The sequence below is a fragment of the Acinonyx jubatus genome, chromosome A2, assembly GCF_027475565.1.
Source record: "Acinonyx jubatus isolate Ajub_Pintada_27869175 chromosome A2, VMU_Ajub_asm_v1.0, whole genome shotgun sequence".
Taxonomy (NCBI): domain Eukaryota; kingdom Metazoa; phylum Chordata; class Mammalia; order Carnivora; family Felidae; genus Acinonyx; species Acinonyx jubatus.
In genome coordinates, this window is record NC_069383.1 from 6788605 (window position 1) to 6800853 (window position 12249).

The 12249-nt window shown below is 57.6% G+C and overlaps 1 protein-coding gene across 3 annotated transcripts; it reads right to left on the minus strand.

The window, feature by feature from the left end:
* On the minus strand, positions 1-7923 carry LOC106984203 (zinc finger and SCAN domain-containing protein 2). 3 transcript variants are annotated; one of them, XM_027075761.2, is made up of 3 exons: positions 7164-7923; positions 3985-4880; positions 1-2312 (listed from the first exon to the last, which is right to left on the minus strand). In XM_027075761.2, exon 2 carries the CDS (start codon positions 4850-4852, stop codon positions 4241-4243), a length of 612 nt encoding a protein of 203 aa, XP_026931562.1. In that variant the 5' UTR covers positions 4853-4880; positions 7164-7923; the 3' UTR covers positions 1-2312; positions 3985-4240. The 3 variants fall into 3 exon arrangements, with proteins under 3 accessions (XP_026931562.1, XP_026931563.1, XP_026931560.1); XM_027075762.2 differs by lacking the exon at positions 7164-7923 and adding an exon at positions 7002-7153; XM_027075759.2 differs by lacking the exon at positions 7164-7923 and adding an exon at positions 6565-6838.
* Between the last annotated feature and the right edge of the window lie 4326 nt (positions 7924-12249).

Here is a 12249-nt window from a genome sequence, read left to right on the forward strand (position 1 = left end):
TGATGTCGAGAGAACATTTATTCCACTTGGTCAGCTCCGGCAGGTATCGGTGACTGACGGAAATATCCAGCCTGGACGACCATTGACACGCACTCCCGTGTAGCCATGGGGGCGTCCCTCCTGTCCCACTGGCCCAAGTAGGGGAGGACCTGAGGTCTCCTACAGTCATTAGTGCCCCAGGGGAGCCAGCTCACAGCCCAGTGAAACGAACACACAACCCACATGTGAACTCACCCACCACCTCCTCCCACCACCAGCCACCCTCCAGCCTCCAGCACTTGACCCATCAGCCAGTAGACAAGTATTTCCTGAGTGTTATGAGCCCAGCCCTGTGCTGGACCCTGTTGGGGTTCAAGAGGAAATGGCACGTCCCTTGCCCTCAGGGAGCGTACAGTCTAGCTGGAGACTCCACACACACACACACACACACATACATACGCACGTGCGCACGCATGAAAAGCCAGAGTGCAAGGCGGCATGTGCCCCCGAGGGTGAGATGGTGTTAACACAGGGACCGTTCAGAGAAAGAGGATGGAGGTCCTGGTGGAGAAGTGGGTTTGGGGAAGACGGGGGAGGGGCGCATTTCACAGCAATACCAGGGAAGGCAGAGGCCGCAACAGCGCATGAGGGCTGCGTGGTTAGACTGGAGGGAGGTGAGCTGACGATCGGCAGGGAGGCTCCCTCCAGGCAGGCCAAGGATCAGAGCAAATGGAAGCTTCTGGAGTGCAGAACGCCTCCTGTTTCTCTGATCTCCCCCAGCACGGTTTGTTATTCCAGGACGAGGCGTGCGGCAGATTTGCAGCAGGCTGCAAGGGAGACGGGACAGGCAAGATCCCAGGGCAGGAGCTGGGGAGGGGGGCCTCCAGACAACCCTGACCAAAGCCCAGCTGGGCCCTAGGACCTCCCACCAGAACGCTCCACAGTGCCCCCCACAACTCCCATTGCTGGGATTTGATCTAAATCCATGGCTCCAGGCCTCTCCCCACCCCCAAGGGTTTCACTAAGTAGAACCTGCATCTGGAGGTCATCGAAACCCCAGCCCAGCCCTAATCGGCCACACCTCTTCAGATGAGTGGCTCGTTCTGGGGAGGCCAGTGAGCTCCAGGCCAACCCGCTCAGGGTGGAAACAGAAGTCCTCTCCCTGCTGGTGGTCCAGCCTCTGCCCCTCCACATCCATGCACGGACCTCGGGAAAGCTCCTCGGCCCCAGAGCTGGCGGGCACCAGGAGCCAAGCTCTGTCTGCCCCCTCAGCCTTCCCCACATCAGGCCTGGCTAAACACCTGGTGTGGCAGAGGCTTGGCTGCTGGGAAGGAGGATCCCTCCCCCCGGGTGGACCCAAGGTCACGCACACCCTACACCATGGAACTCCCTGCTTTCCCCGCCACTTTCACGGTGAGATCAGACAGAGCCCGGGCCAGGGATCCTGGGCATGGTGAAACCCAGCAGCCAGAGCAAGCACCCCAAATCAGAGAAGAGCAAACCCAGCCCAGAGAGCCTCCAGCAACGTCTGTGGAAGGAAAGAGAGGTTCCAGGAGCCTGAGGCCCCGTGAGGCCTGGGAGGAGAGTGACTAAAAGGGTCCCCTCCTCAGAATTCTTTATTCCTGAGTGAGGGAAGGAAGTTCAGCAGGGGGAGGGAGAAATGCTACTTGTGGGGCGGCCCTGACCCAGGGATCTGTCGTAGGTAAGGAAAGCGTGGCAGGTTCTGTCCTGGGGCTGAGATTCTCAGCCAGGAGTCCAGGAGCTCTGGCATTGTTTGTAGATTCTCGTGTCTCCGTGAGTATGCGCGTTTTCCTGGGGAGGAGGTTCATATCATTTGCTAGATTTCCCAAGGGTTTCACACCCCCAAAGTCTTAAGAACCATTGCTCTGAAAGGAAAGTGGAGCCTTGCAAGTATGGTTCACACCTGGGGGAAAGGCTTCACCTCTAGAGCCAGGCCTCCTGCTGACTTTGCTGTGTTCTCTTGGGCCAGTTACTTGCTGTCTCTGATGGGCCAGGCAGGCGCAGAGAAGCTGGCTCTCCACACAGGCACTGTCCCTGCTGCCACATGAGAGTGGAAGTCTGTGGCCAGGCAGCCAGGACGAGCTCTTCTCTGGCCATGACTCCCAACTGGTTCGGGGAGTTTTTCCACCGGGGCACAGAACCGGCCTCCCATTCCAGGCTGCATCAGTCCCCTCTGCAGGGCACCTCCCGAGGTAGGTCTTCTTAGGGGACATGTCCTCATGCCGGTGGGCAGGGCCCCAGAGGGCCCCATTCCTAGACTCTGTGCCCAGATGTGCCTCACACACTGCCCAGAGGTCCTGCCCACTCCACATCTGTTCATGGAGACAAAGAGACGAGGGTCAGGTCTGGGGCTCTGACACGGCCCTGCCCAGCCACCCCTCAGTCACCTCTCTGGGGCTAGGCGGGAGGAGTCTGTGGGGCCACCCTGCACTTGTCCAAGGCTTTCAGCCAGTCCTTTTAGCCCCCTACGGAGCACTCCAGGATTATCAATCCCATGAACCCCTGAGACAACTTGGGGTTGGGGCATGTGGGCTCCAGATGTCCCAGGTCCCAGATTAATCTCTTCATCTCTGCCACCAAATACTAGTCCACACTGCAGCAGCCACCTGGTGGCAGGCCGAGGGCCACTGATGTCCAAGGAGCCACAAACTCTAAGGAAGGGCAGAGGGCAGGGACAGGTCTCCAGCACCTAGCAAGGTGGTGGCAAAGGCTGGGCACAGAGCAAGGGCTCTGTGAGTGCAGGTCCCCTCCGACGCCCCCAGCTCCCTTCCTCCCAACCTGCTACTGTGGATGCCAAGACCCCCTCGGGCACCCAGGGGCACCCCTGCCCAGGATCCTACCACGTGGGATCTTGTCACATCCCCACAACCTCCACACTCCATTTTCCTGCCAGTAAGAGCTTCTCTTGTGGGCAGTGAAATAGAGATGAAGGGTCTTGGGGGCCAGGCTTGCACTGTGACACCACAGTACTAAGTACTAAGTGAGTACTAAGTGAGATTTGGGGCAAGCTTGGGTGAGCCTGTTTGTTCACCTGCCAAATGGCTGAAGAAGCCTGTGCTTCAGAGCACCAACTTGGAATCAGGAGCCTGGGAGACAGTCCTGGCTCTCCCCCTTGGTCAAGCCTCTTAGCTAGGGGCCTCATTTTCTCTTGCCCAGATGACCCCACAATGCTGGAGCCTCCTGCTCACCCCACTTTGACCTGTCCTCACAGTGCGTGCATTACCCCTTGAACCGTATGTCTGAGATCACCACGCTCTTCTCATTAAACATCTTGGTGTCCTCTCTTTATGGCCACAAAGTCCTTTGTGGGGCACATATGGGCCTCCTCTATCTGACCCCCACCTCAGAAACCCCACACACCCTTGCTCTCCCTAGAGAACCTCTATTCATCCCCCGGACCCAGTTCAAGCCATCAAACACCTTGGGTGACACCAATCACCTCCCCCACCTCCCAGAATACGTTATAGTTTGTCCACTAGGATAGCCTGCATCACCTGTGTGTGTACCAAGTGTCACCCCTCAGATGACAAGGCTTTGTGTCGGTGCCTCCTCCCAAGAGCACAGCACTGTGCGTGGCACACTGGGGTGCTCAATAAATGTTTCCAGACCAGCGCTGTCACCCTCTTTTATCTAGTAATATTGACTACAATCCTCACAATATCCCAGGGAGAAGTCCCTCTTAAACACAACTTAAACAGATGAACAAACTGAGTCATAAAGTGCAATGATTTCTCAAGTACACCAGATAGTAAGTGTTGGAGTCAGGAGACCTTGGGTGTGGAGGGGGTAGGGGGTGGGTGGGTCTGGGGACTGTGGAGAGCAGCCCTCTCCAGGTGACTTTCAACTCTGACATTCTGGGAAAGAAGATCTAGTAAGAAGCTTGTCATACACCCAGAGCCCAGTTCACCCCACCTTCCCTGCCTGCCCCTGACCCCAACCCCTGCCCAGGCCTGAGAGGGGATCGGGCCAAACCTTAGGTCTCACCTACTCTAGGCCGGGTGAGCCAGAGGAGGAAAACCAATGCAGGGGCCTAAAGCAGCTGTGGACGACCAGCGGTAGGGTGAAGACTCGGAAAGAGGCGGCCCAAGCGGGGCAGCGGCCCACTCCTTCAAGACCCCAAGCCAGCCCTCCCCGTCTCTCAGGATCAAATCCAGAACGGGGGCCGCAGCCCAGCGCCATCTCCTGGAGTCACGGACGCGGCTCTGGGGCAGGAAACCGGCGGCGGCAGGCCTGGCGCGCATCATAGCACGCGGCCTAAATGGGCCGCCTGGCCCTCGGGCCCGTGGCCGTGGCTGCGCTGGTGGGTCTTGAGCGAGCCCTCGCGCGCGAAGCTCTTGCCGCAGCGGGCACAGAAGTAGGGCCGCCGCTCCCCGAACACGCCGGGGCGGCGCGGGTGCGGTGCGGGCATGCGCGCGTGGGTGCGCTGGTGGTTGAGCAGGAAGCGCGGCTCGCGGAAGCAGCGGCCGCACTGCGCGCACTGGTGCGGCTTCTCGCCGCTGTGGATGCGCTGGTGCGTGAGCAGGTTCTGCTTGAGGCTGAAGCAGCGGCCACACTCCGGGCAGGGGAAGGGCCTCTCGCCGGTGTGCGTGCGCTGGTGCACCTCCAGGTTGTGCTTGACGCTGAAGGCCTTGCCGCACTCGGGGCACACGAAGGCGGCCGCGCGGCCCACCCCAGCGTGTGCCTTCTGGTGGCGCACCAGGCTGGGCTGCTGCGAGAAGGTCTGGCCGCACAGTGGACAGCGGTGAGGCTGCTCCTCCGCGGGGTGGTGGATGACCAGGCCTCGCTCGTCCCCCAGACCCTCTTCCCCGTCCCCCGCAGGGGACCCGCCCCCCGAGGACGCCAGCTCTGTCATGGGCACTTCCAGCCGCAGTCACCAGTCCCTGGGGAGGCAGAAGCAGAGAGAGGAGTCAGGGGTGGGGGGATCCAAGGATCAGCCGGCCCCCAACCTCAGGGACACTGGACCTTGAACTGGCTTCCCACAACTTCAGCATCCACCCCTCTACAGTGTTGTTCAGGCCAGCGTTCCCCTGCTGGAAAGCCCTTCTTTCTCCTCTACCCTTTAATCACACCCTGCCCCTCCTTAAGGCCTTTCTCAAGTTCACCTCCTGCTAGAACCTTTCCCTGACCCCTCCAGCCCCTCCTGAGCCCTACGGCCCAACCTTATGACCCTCAGTCATCACAAAGTCCTGGCCCGGTGATGCCTTAAGGACAGAGCCGCCTCCTTCTTTTATCCCCAACAGCAAGCACCCAACCTGCCACACAAAGTACTGAATAAATGCCAACGGGTGATATCCAGGGGCTTCTAGTCTTACAATTTAGCACCTGCATATGTCTTATCTCTCCAACCAGCATCTCAAGGAGGGAGGGGATAGGTAGGAGCATCCCCAATCTGGAGGGAGGGATGGGGTCACCGGTGGCTCACAGATATTTTTGAAAAGCGTAAAAGAAGAAACAAAACAAAAACCCTGTACACTTGAAAGTAATCTCAATTAAACATTAAAGGCAGCAGCTCTTTGTTTATCAAAATGTGGCATGCCTGCAAAAGGTTTGCAAATCACTGAAAGGGAGGGTGACCTTCCCTGGGGGGCGGGGGGGGGGCGGTGCTGGTCTCAGCTTGATTCCTCTTGGCATCCCCAAGACACGGAAGCCTGACCCCGAGGCTCAGCAAACACCCCCAAGTTCGGCTCCATTCCATTCATGCTGGTTCTAAGGATTCTCTTCCCCATAGCACCGTGGTCTCTTAAATTGTTTCCCACTGTCCTCACAGCAACCCCAAGGAAGGAACAGAGCTTATTGAGCCCTACTTTATAGACGGGGTAACGGAGGCACAGTGAGGTCACCTTACTTGCCCAAGGTCGCACAAGGTGAGCTCGGACTAGGCCCTAAGTTTCCTGACTCACTGTCAAAAGCTCTTCTCAATGTGCCAGCTGGTCACCAGCTAAACTCCCCTCAAAATACACACGCATGTACAAGACCACCACTATCCTGACCACTGCAGAGTTCTAGATCACCCAAAGGGCCACTGCTCCTGTACAACCCTGTCTGCAACCACTCCTCCCACGCCCTCCCCCCCAAATAAAAGCCTAGGGCTCCTGTTCCTGCAGAGCACTGAGGTCTGCCCCAGAGCAGGCTGAGCCGGCACTCCCCTGTGGTCCTCCACCCCCATCAGGGACCCAGACCTCCATGCAGGCCTTCTCTACACTTCCAGATCTCACTGTTCACTACAACCTCAGTCGATCTATCTGCAGAGTGGGGTCTCAGAGATCCCCCTTCTTTCTCCCCCTACCCTGAGGCCAGGGTGGAACACACACCCACCCTGGAGAAGGGGACCAGTCCTACTTGCATTGGACCCCACCCACGAGGCTCTCAGCCCGCCAGCTGCACTGACATTTGCAAAGACAGACCATCACGGTCCCCTCGGCCAATCTCAGCCTGGCCTTGTCCCTGGACAGCCTCCTCGCTCTCCCCGGCATGTATCTCCCACCAAGGACCCCACTACGGAGAGGGTCTAAAGCCACGGCCCCCTCTTCTCCCCCAAGTTCCTCCATCCCCTCCCGCACTCACAGCCCAGGCTGCGCCCCTGCTCCTCCGGTCTCCAGCAGTGGCTCTCTCCTCTAGAGTCTGCGCTGCCCAGCGCAAATACGGTAACTCTCCCGCAGCGACTCCCGCGCCCCTTCTCCCTCGCCCCCATAAAGACGGCCAGCCTCCCGCACTGCCCTCCTTATCAAACTGCTGCATTAATCAAAAGAGCTGACCCCACCCACCCGACCTCCGCACCCACAACCGGGCCGACTCCCGGGGCCAGAGCGACCCAGGAGAAATATGGGAAACTCTGCGTCGCAAGCTCGCCCCCACGAAAAGACGTAGGCCTCCCACCCTGCTGCCGCAACCCACCCCACGTCGCTGCAAGGCCCGGCCTCCTCGGGCCACGGATGCGACCCACCCCCACCCCCAGCTCCCGCGGCGCCCCCCGGGAGAACCACGCGACCCTGGATAAATACGCAATTAAGTCGCGGCGCTCCCCGCTCCCGGAAAGGCTCTGCGCGGCTCCCGGCAAATACGGTAGCGCGCCCGCAGTGACCCGCCCCCAAGGGTCCGGCACTGGCCTCGATAAATACGGTAATCTCCCGCCGCGGCCCCAGCCCCGGCGGCCCGGGACTCACGTGGCGCCGCCTCCCGAGCCCTCCGTCTCCGCCGCAGCGCCGCAGTCGCCAGCGTCGCCGCAGCCGCACAGCAGCCCCGTGAGGCTGGGAGGTCTAACTCGCCAACGACCTGGCTGGCGGAAAAAGGAGGGCTGCGAGCGCTGCGCCCGCGCGGGCAGGAGAGGGAAGCCGACGGGAGCCGCTTCGGGAGCCGGAAGCCCCGCCGGGCGGGTCACCCCAACTTCCCCGGCCCCCCCCCCCCCCCGCCCCCGGCCTCGGCCATTCCCATCGCCGGATCCCCCCGAGGCCCCAGTCCAGCAGCAAGAGCCTCATCCCCATCTCCGTCATCCTAAAACAGCGCTACCCAGGCCGGGCCCACGATCTGCCCCCAGGAAGCCGGAAGGGTCTGGGGCGCTGGCGGTTTAAGCCTTTCCTTGCAAGAGAGAGCAGGGGGTGAAGGCAGGAGCCCCTGCTGCGCAGCCTCTCTGCGCGGGGTGTCTGGGAGACAGCCATCGAAGGGGAGGAATCAGAGCTGCCCTAGCTGACGGGGTTGCGAAAGCCTCCCCCTACTCTGTGGCCCGGTTTATGCCACCAGGACGGCTGGCAGCAAGGAAGAAGTGATACCCCTACTGTCCCCACCTCCTCAGAATTGGTCTCATTCCGATCTGACCAAAGATATCCCATAAAAGGTATCCCGGAGGGGCCTGGACTTCAGCTCAGGTCATGCTCTCACGGTTCTGAGTTGGAGCCCCACACTGGGCTCTCTGCTGTCGGCGCAGAGCCCCGCCTAGGCTCCTCTGCTCCCCTCTCTCTGCCCCTCCCTTGCTTGCATGCTCTCAAAAATGAATAAACATAAAAAAAAAAAAAAAAAGATAGGGGAGCTTGGGTGGCTCAGTCGGTTGAGCCTCTGGCTTCGACTCAGGTCACCATCTCCCGGTTTTTGAGTTCGAGCCCCACGTCGGGCTCTGTGCTGACAGCTCAGAGCCTGGAGCCTGTTTCAGATTCTGTGTCTCCCTCTCTCTCTGCTCCTCCCCTCCTTGTTCTCTCTCTTTCTCTCTCTCTCTCTCTCTCTCAAAAATAAATACACATTAAAAAGAAATTTAAAAAAAAAAGATATCCCATAAAAGAGCCACCTATCACACCCCTTTAGACAGGCCTGGGCTGAATTCCAGCTTTCAACTGTCCTTCAATAATAATACCCCTTACCTATACATTACTTTTCTTTTTACAAAGCCTTTTCCCATTTATCATCTCGTGGGAGCCTTCCAATAACCATGTGCCGTGTATGTTACACAAGTATCATTCTCCTATTTTACAGATGGGAAAATAAAATAAAATTGAAATACAGAGAGCTGCCCTGGAGACGCAACGCTCTAAGCGGCCGAGCCCAGATGGGAAGACAGGGCCACCACCCAGCTCACTGTCCCCTGCACCACCCTGGTACCAAACCCCAAACAGAAACAGGGTGTGATGATCGTGATTGGAAATAATCTTCTCCAGAGTGAGAAAGTGCCTCAGAATTCACATCTCATAGATCAAGAAACTGAGGCTGGAAGGGAAAGCGATTTTAAGTTAAAAGTGCTAAGAGGAACATCAAGTAGCCTTTTTCTCTGTAACCCCCGGTAGCTGCCAGCTGGGGCCCGGGCAGAGCTCCTTACAACAGATGGTGGATGTGACAGCTGGGGTGGCGCCATCCCTGAGGAGGGGCTGTGGGAGACACAGGCCTCCCAGCCCCGTGAGGTCGCCCCTGCCACTCCACCCTCAAAGCCTGGGAATCGTAGAATTCCGGGGGGGCGGGGGGGTAGCTGGAAATAAACTCAATCCCTTATTCTCAACACCAGACCTGAAGATCAGGCCTGCCTGCTTTCACATCCCGCTCTGTGGACCAGTGAGTGCATCCCAGCAGGTCCATCCTGCCACCCTCAGCCTCTCGAGGACCCACCCCGACCCCACCCCCTCCGTGCTGCCTTTGTAGCAACTCACTGAAGTATGCGGGACTTCATGAGTTAGACATCCCAAGGACGTTGGTATTTAAAATAGAAGCAACAGGGAGGGAATTCTGGGAAGCCAAAAGAAATGAATCCACCAGGATAGATGTGCCCATGGCATTGACAAAAGGACCCCTTAACCACTGATAACGGATACCCACGCTCTACCCAGGGGCTGGCGCTTTGCTCGGGGGCTGGGGGGGGGGGGACAGCCACACCTCCCAGCTCTCCGGCTCCCTTTGCAAAAGTTGTCACCTGCCAGAGCAACCAGCTTTCATCTCTTCTGCAGGCTACAGGACAAATGGGGACACTTGGTAAATGACCAGGTTTCTCAAAAGCAGCAACAACACTATACCTGAGGATGCCACCCATATTTTTAGCAGCACTTTCTAAGTAAGCTGTGCCAAAATGGAAAGGACAGGAAAGGCACACGGTGGGGGGATGGGCGTAGGAGGGAGACAATGCCACCTAACACCCACCTTGTCAGTGCCAAGGTCCAGGGGATCCTGGAGGCCTCCACTCTCTGCTCTGCCAACATGTGATTTCTGCTGAGTCACCTCATTTCTCTGGTTTCATACACATGCAAACCCCCCCCCCACAACAGACACCCCTCCCTCACCATTCTCATGTGCTGCGACGAACACAATAGAAAGGAGATGTGGAGACATTTTGCAGAGGAAGCCATGCCTCTTTACACAGGCAGGGCTAGTGGCCGGCACGGCAATCACCGCGGCTCCACCAGGCTCTTGTGACAGCCGGACACTGGACCCTAACAAAAGCCTAGGCTGCTCACAGCCAAAGTGTCCCGCAGGCTTGTGGCCCCCCGCTGTGAGTAGAGCCCTGCTCAGGGCCCTTCCACTCACCTGGGGCTTACTAGGTGGACAATCACCCCCCTGCTTGCTCCTGCAGTACCAGAGGGGCCTTCCTCCAGCTCTCCTGCTCTGGGCTCTGTCCCTAGGGCATTCCTGCTCAGCTGGGCAACCACTTCCCCCCTCACTAGCTCCTCCCATCTCCCCCAAATTGGAACATCCCCTTCCAAAGCACCTTGTGCTGACTTCCAGTTGGGATTTAGCACACCTTTGTGTTCCCACCGGGCTGTGAGCCTCAAAGGGCAGGGACCATGTTTTTGGCATCTCTGCATCCCAAGCGCCCAGCATATAATAGCTCCTCAGTCAATCTCTGTTGAATGAATGAATGTAGTTCTGCAAGCTCCATCTGGGAGCGTGGAGAGAAGAGATGCCCCCCCCCCCTCCAGCTAGCCAGTGTGCTGATGTCTTGTAAGGAATTGGGGGGGGGGGGTGGGGTTGCAGGGAAGGCTACGTCCCCAGCATTGGGGGCTGGGAGACCCCGCCGACCCCCGTTCGGAGATGTGGGGCTGTGGGTGCGCGGTGTCACCTGCACCCAAAGTTTCTCTTTCCTTGACACTAAAACCCAAGATGTGACCTATGATCAACTCAGCCAAGCCCTTAAACTTGCAGCTGACCTACTTAACACAGGTGGCGACTCCCTCCTTACGGGATGGCGCTCTGGGGAAAAGCCCATTCTTCTCTTTCCACAATAAACGTCCACTTGTACAAATGCTGTGCAGGTAGCCACATATGGAGTTTATCAACGTGACGACTGGAGCTGCTATTTATTGAGCGCTTGCTGTGTGCCAGGCACTATACTAATATGCTCTCCCACAGGCTATTTGCACGGGGTCCCATAGCATACGTGGGAAAGGCAGAAGTCCGCCCCAGAATTCTCTGACTCTGTCCACTACTCCCAACAACAAAGGAAAGCTCTTTCTAGATTTACGCGGTGGCAGGGAGAGAGACACAACATTTCTACCCCTTCTCGGGAGGAGCATTACTCCTAGGACTGTACTGTCCAACAGCCATGTGTGGCCATTTAAATCAATTAAAATAAAACAACATTTTAAATTCTGCTTCTCAGCCTCACAAGCCACATTTTAAGTAGCCAGTAGCCACAGGTGGCTGGTGGCTAGGGTATCGGACAGCACAGCTATGGCATGTTTTCATCATCACAGGAAGTTCTACCAGATAGCGCACCCCTCCGTCCAGATCTGAGTAACCTAGGAGACACCACTGTCTTTTGAACCCAAAAGACAAGCTCTAGTGATACCATTCGTTTCTCTCTCTTCTCTGCCACGATCCAGTAAGAACACTGCCATGTGAGAACACACTGTTTCCAGCCGCAACACTCCTCCTCTTGCCAAAAGGTCATTTTTTTGTTTGTTTTGCCAGACGACTTGATAAAAGGAAAAGGTCTCAAGCATCCCCCACACCCACCAGGAGCTACCAAGTCCCTGCTGGTCCCGCGGCCTCCCTGTGAGTGCACCTGCTAAGAGGGTTTCCAGCCTATTCTCCCTGGGGCAACTCCCTGGGGCTGGGCAGCAGGAAGCCAAACTCTCCTGAGGAGGCTGCCCCCCTGCCGGCTGACTCCTGACTGGGAGCTTATGTTGCTTGCCAAAGAACCACCATTTTCCAAGCTCCGGGGTCATTATTCTTAGCTCCCAGCCTGCTTCTAACACGAGGATGATGCAGGCACTTCCAGAAACCCCAGCTCCACCAAGCTCATCTGGCCCGTCGGAAGCTTGACTGCGGGGTCCCTGCCGCAGACCTGCACTTACCTGGATGTGGACAGAAGTCTTTTAAGATCCTGACTGGCTGGTGGTTGTTTTCTGTTCCCCCGTGGAACTCTTTTCTCTCCGCATGCTCTAGAGTATTCGGGAGTGTAAGCCACTAGGATAGACCTGACCTCCTTCCTTGTCTGATTTTATGACATGACGTTTCCTGAGTATTCCCTGGCCTAGTTTTATTCTTCCAAAATGAGCGGGGATGAATATGGAAATTGACGATCCAGGCCACCCTGGGAGAAGCCTGGGGTCGGGACAGTGGAAGGGGCTTGGCTAACAGGAGGCCTGGCACCTGCCCTTAGTTCGTAACTTGAAACGCGACCTGGCGGACAAGTCCCTCTGCAACATCCCGCTTTCCCGGATCACTGCCCTGCCACGGTCACCGACCCGCAGCGAGGCTAAGTGACACGATGAACAAGGAAGCTTTAGTAAGGGGGCTGGGGGCTGCTCTTCAAGAGCTGGCCGTACAGATTGTTCTGAG

Coding starts and splice junctions, on each gene's coding strand:
- LOC106984203 (XM_027075761.2), bottom strand. CDS start 4,852: ATGACAGAGCTGGCGTCCTCGGGGGGCGGGTCCCCTGCGGGGGACGGG.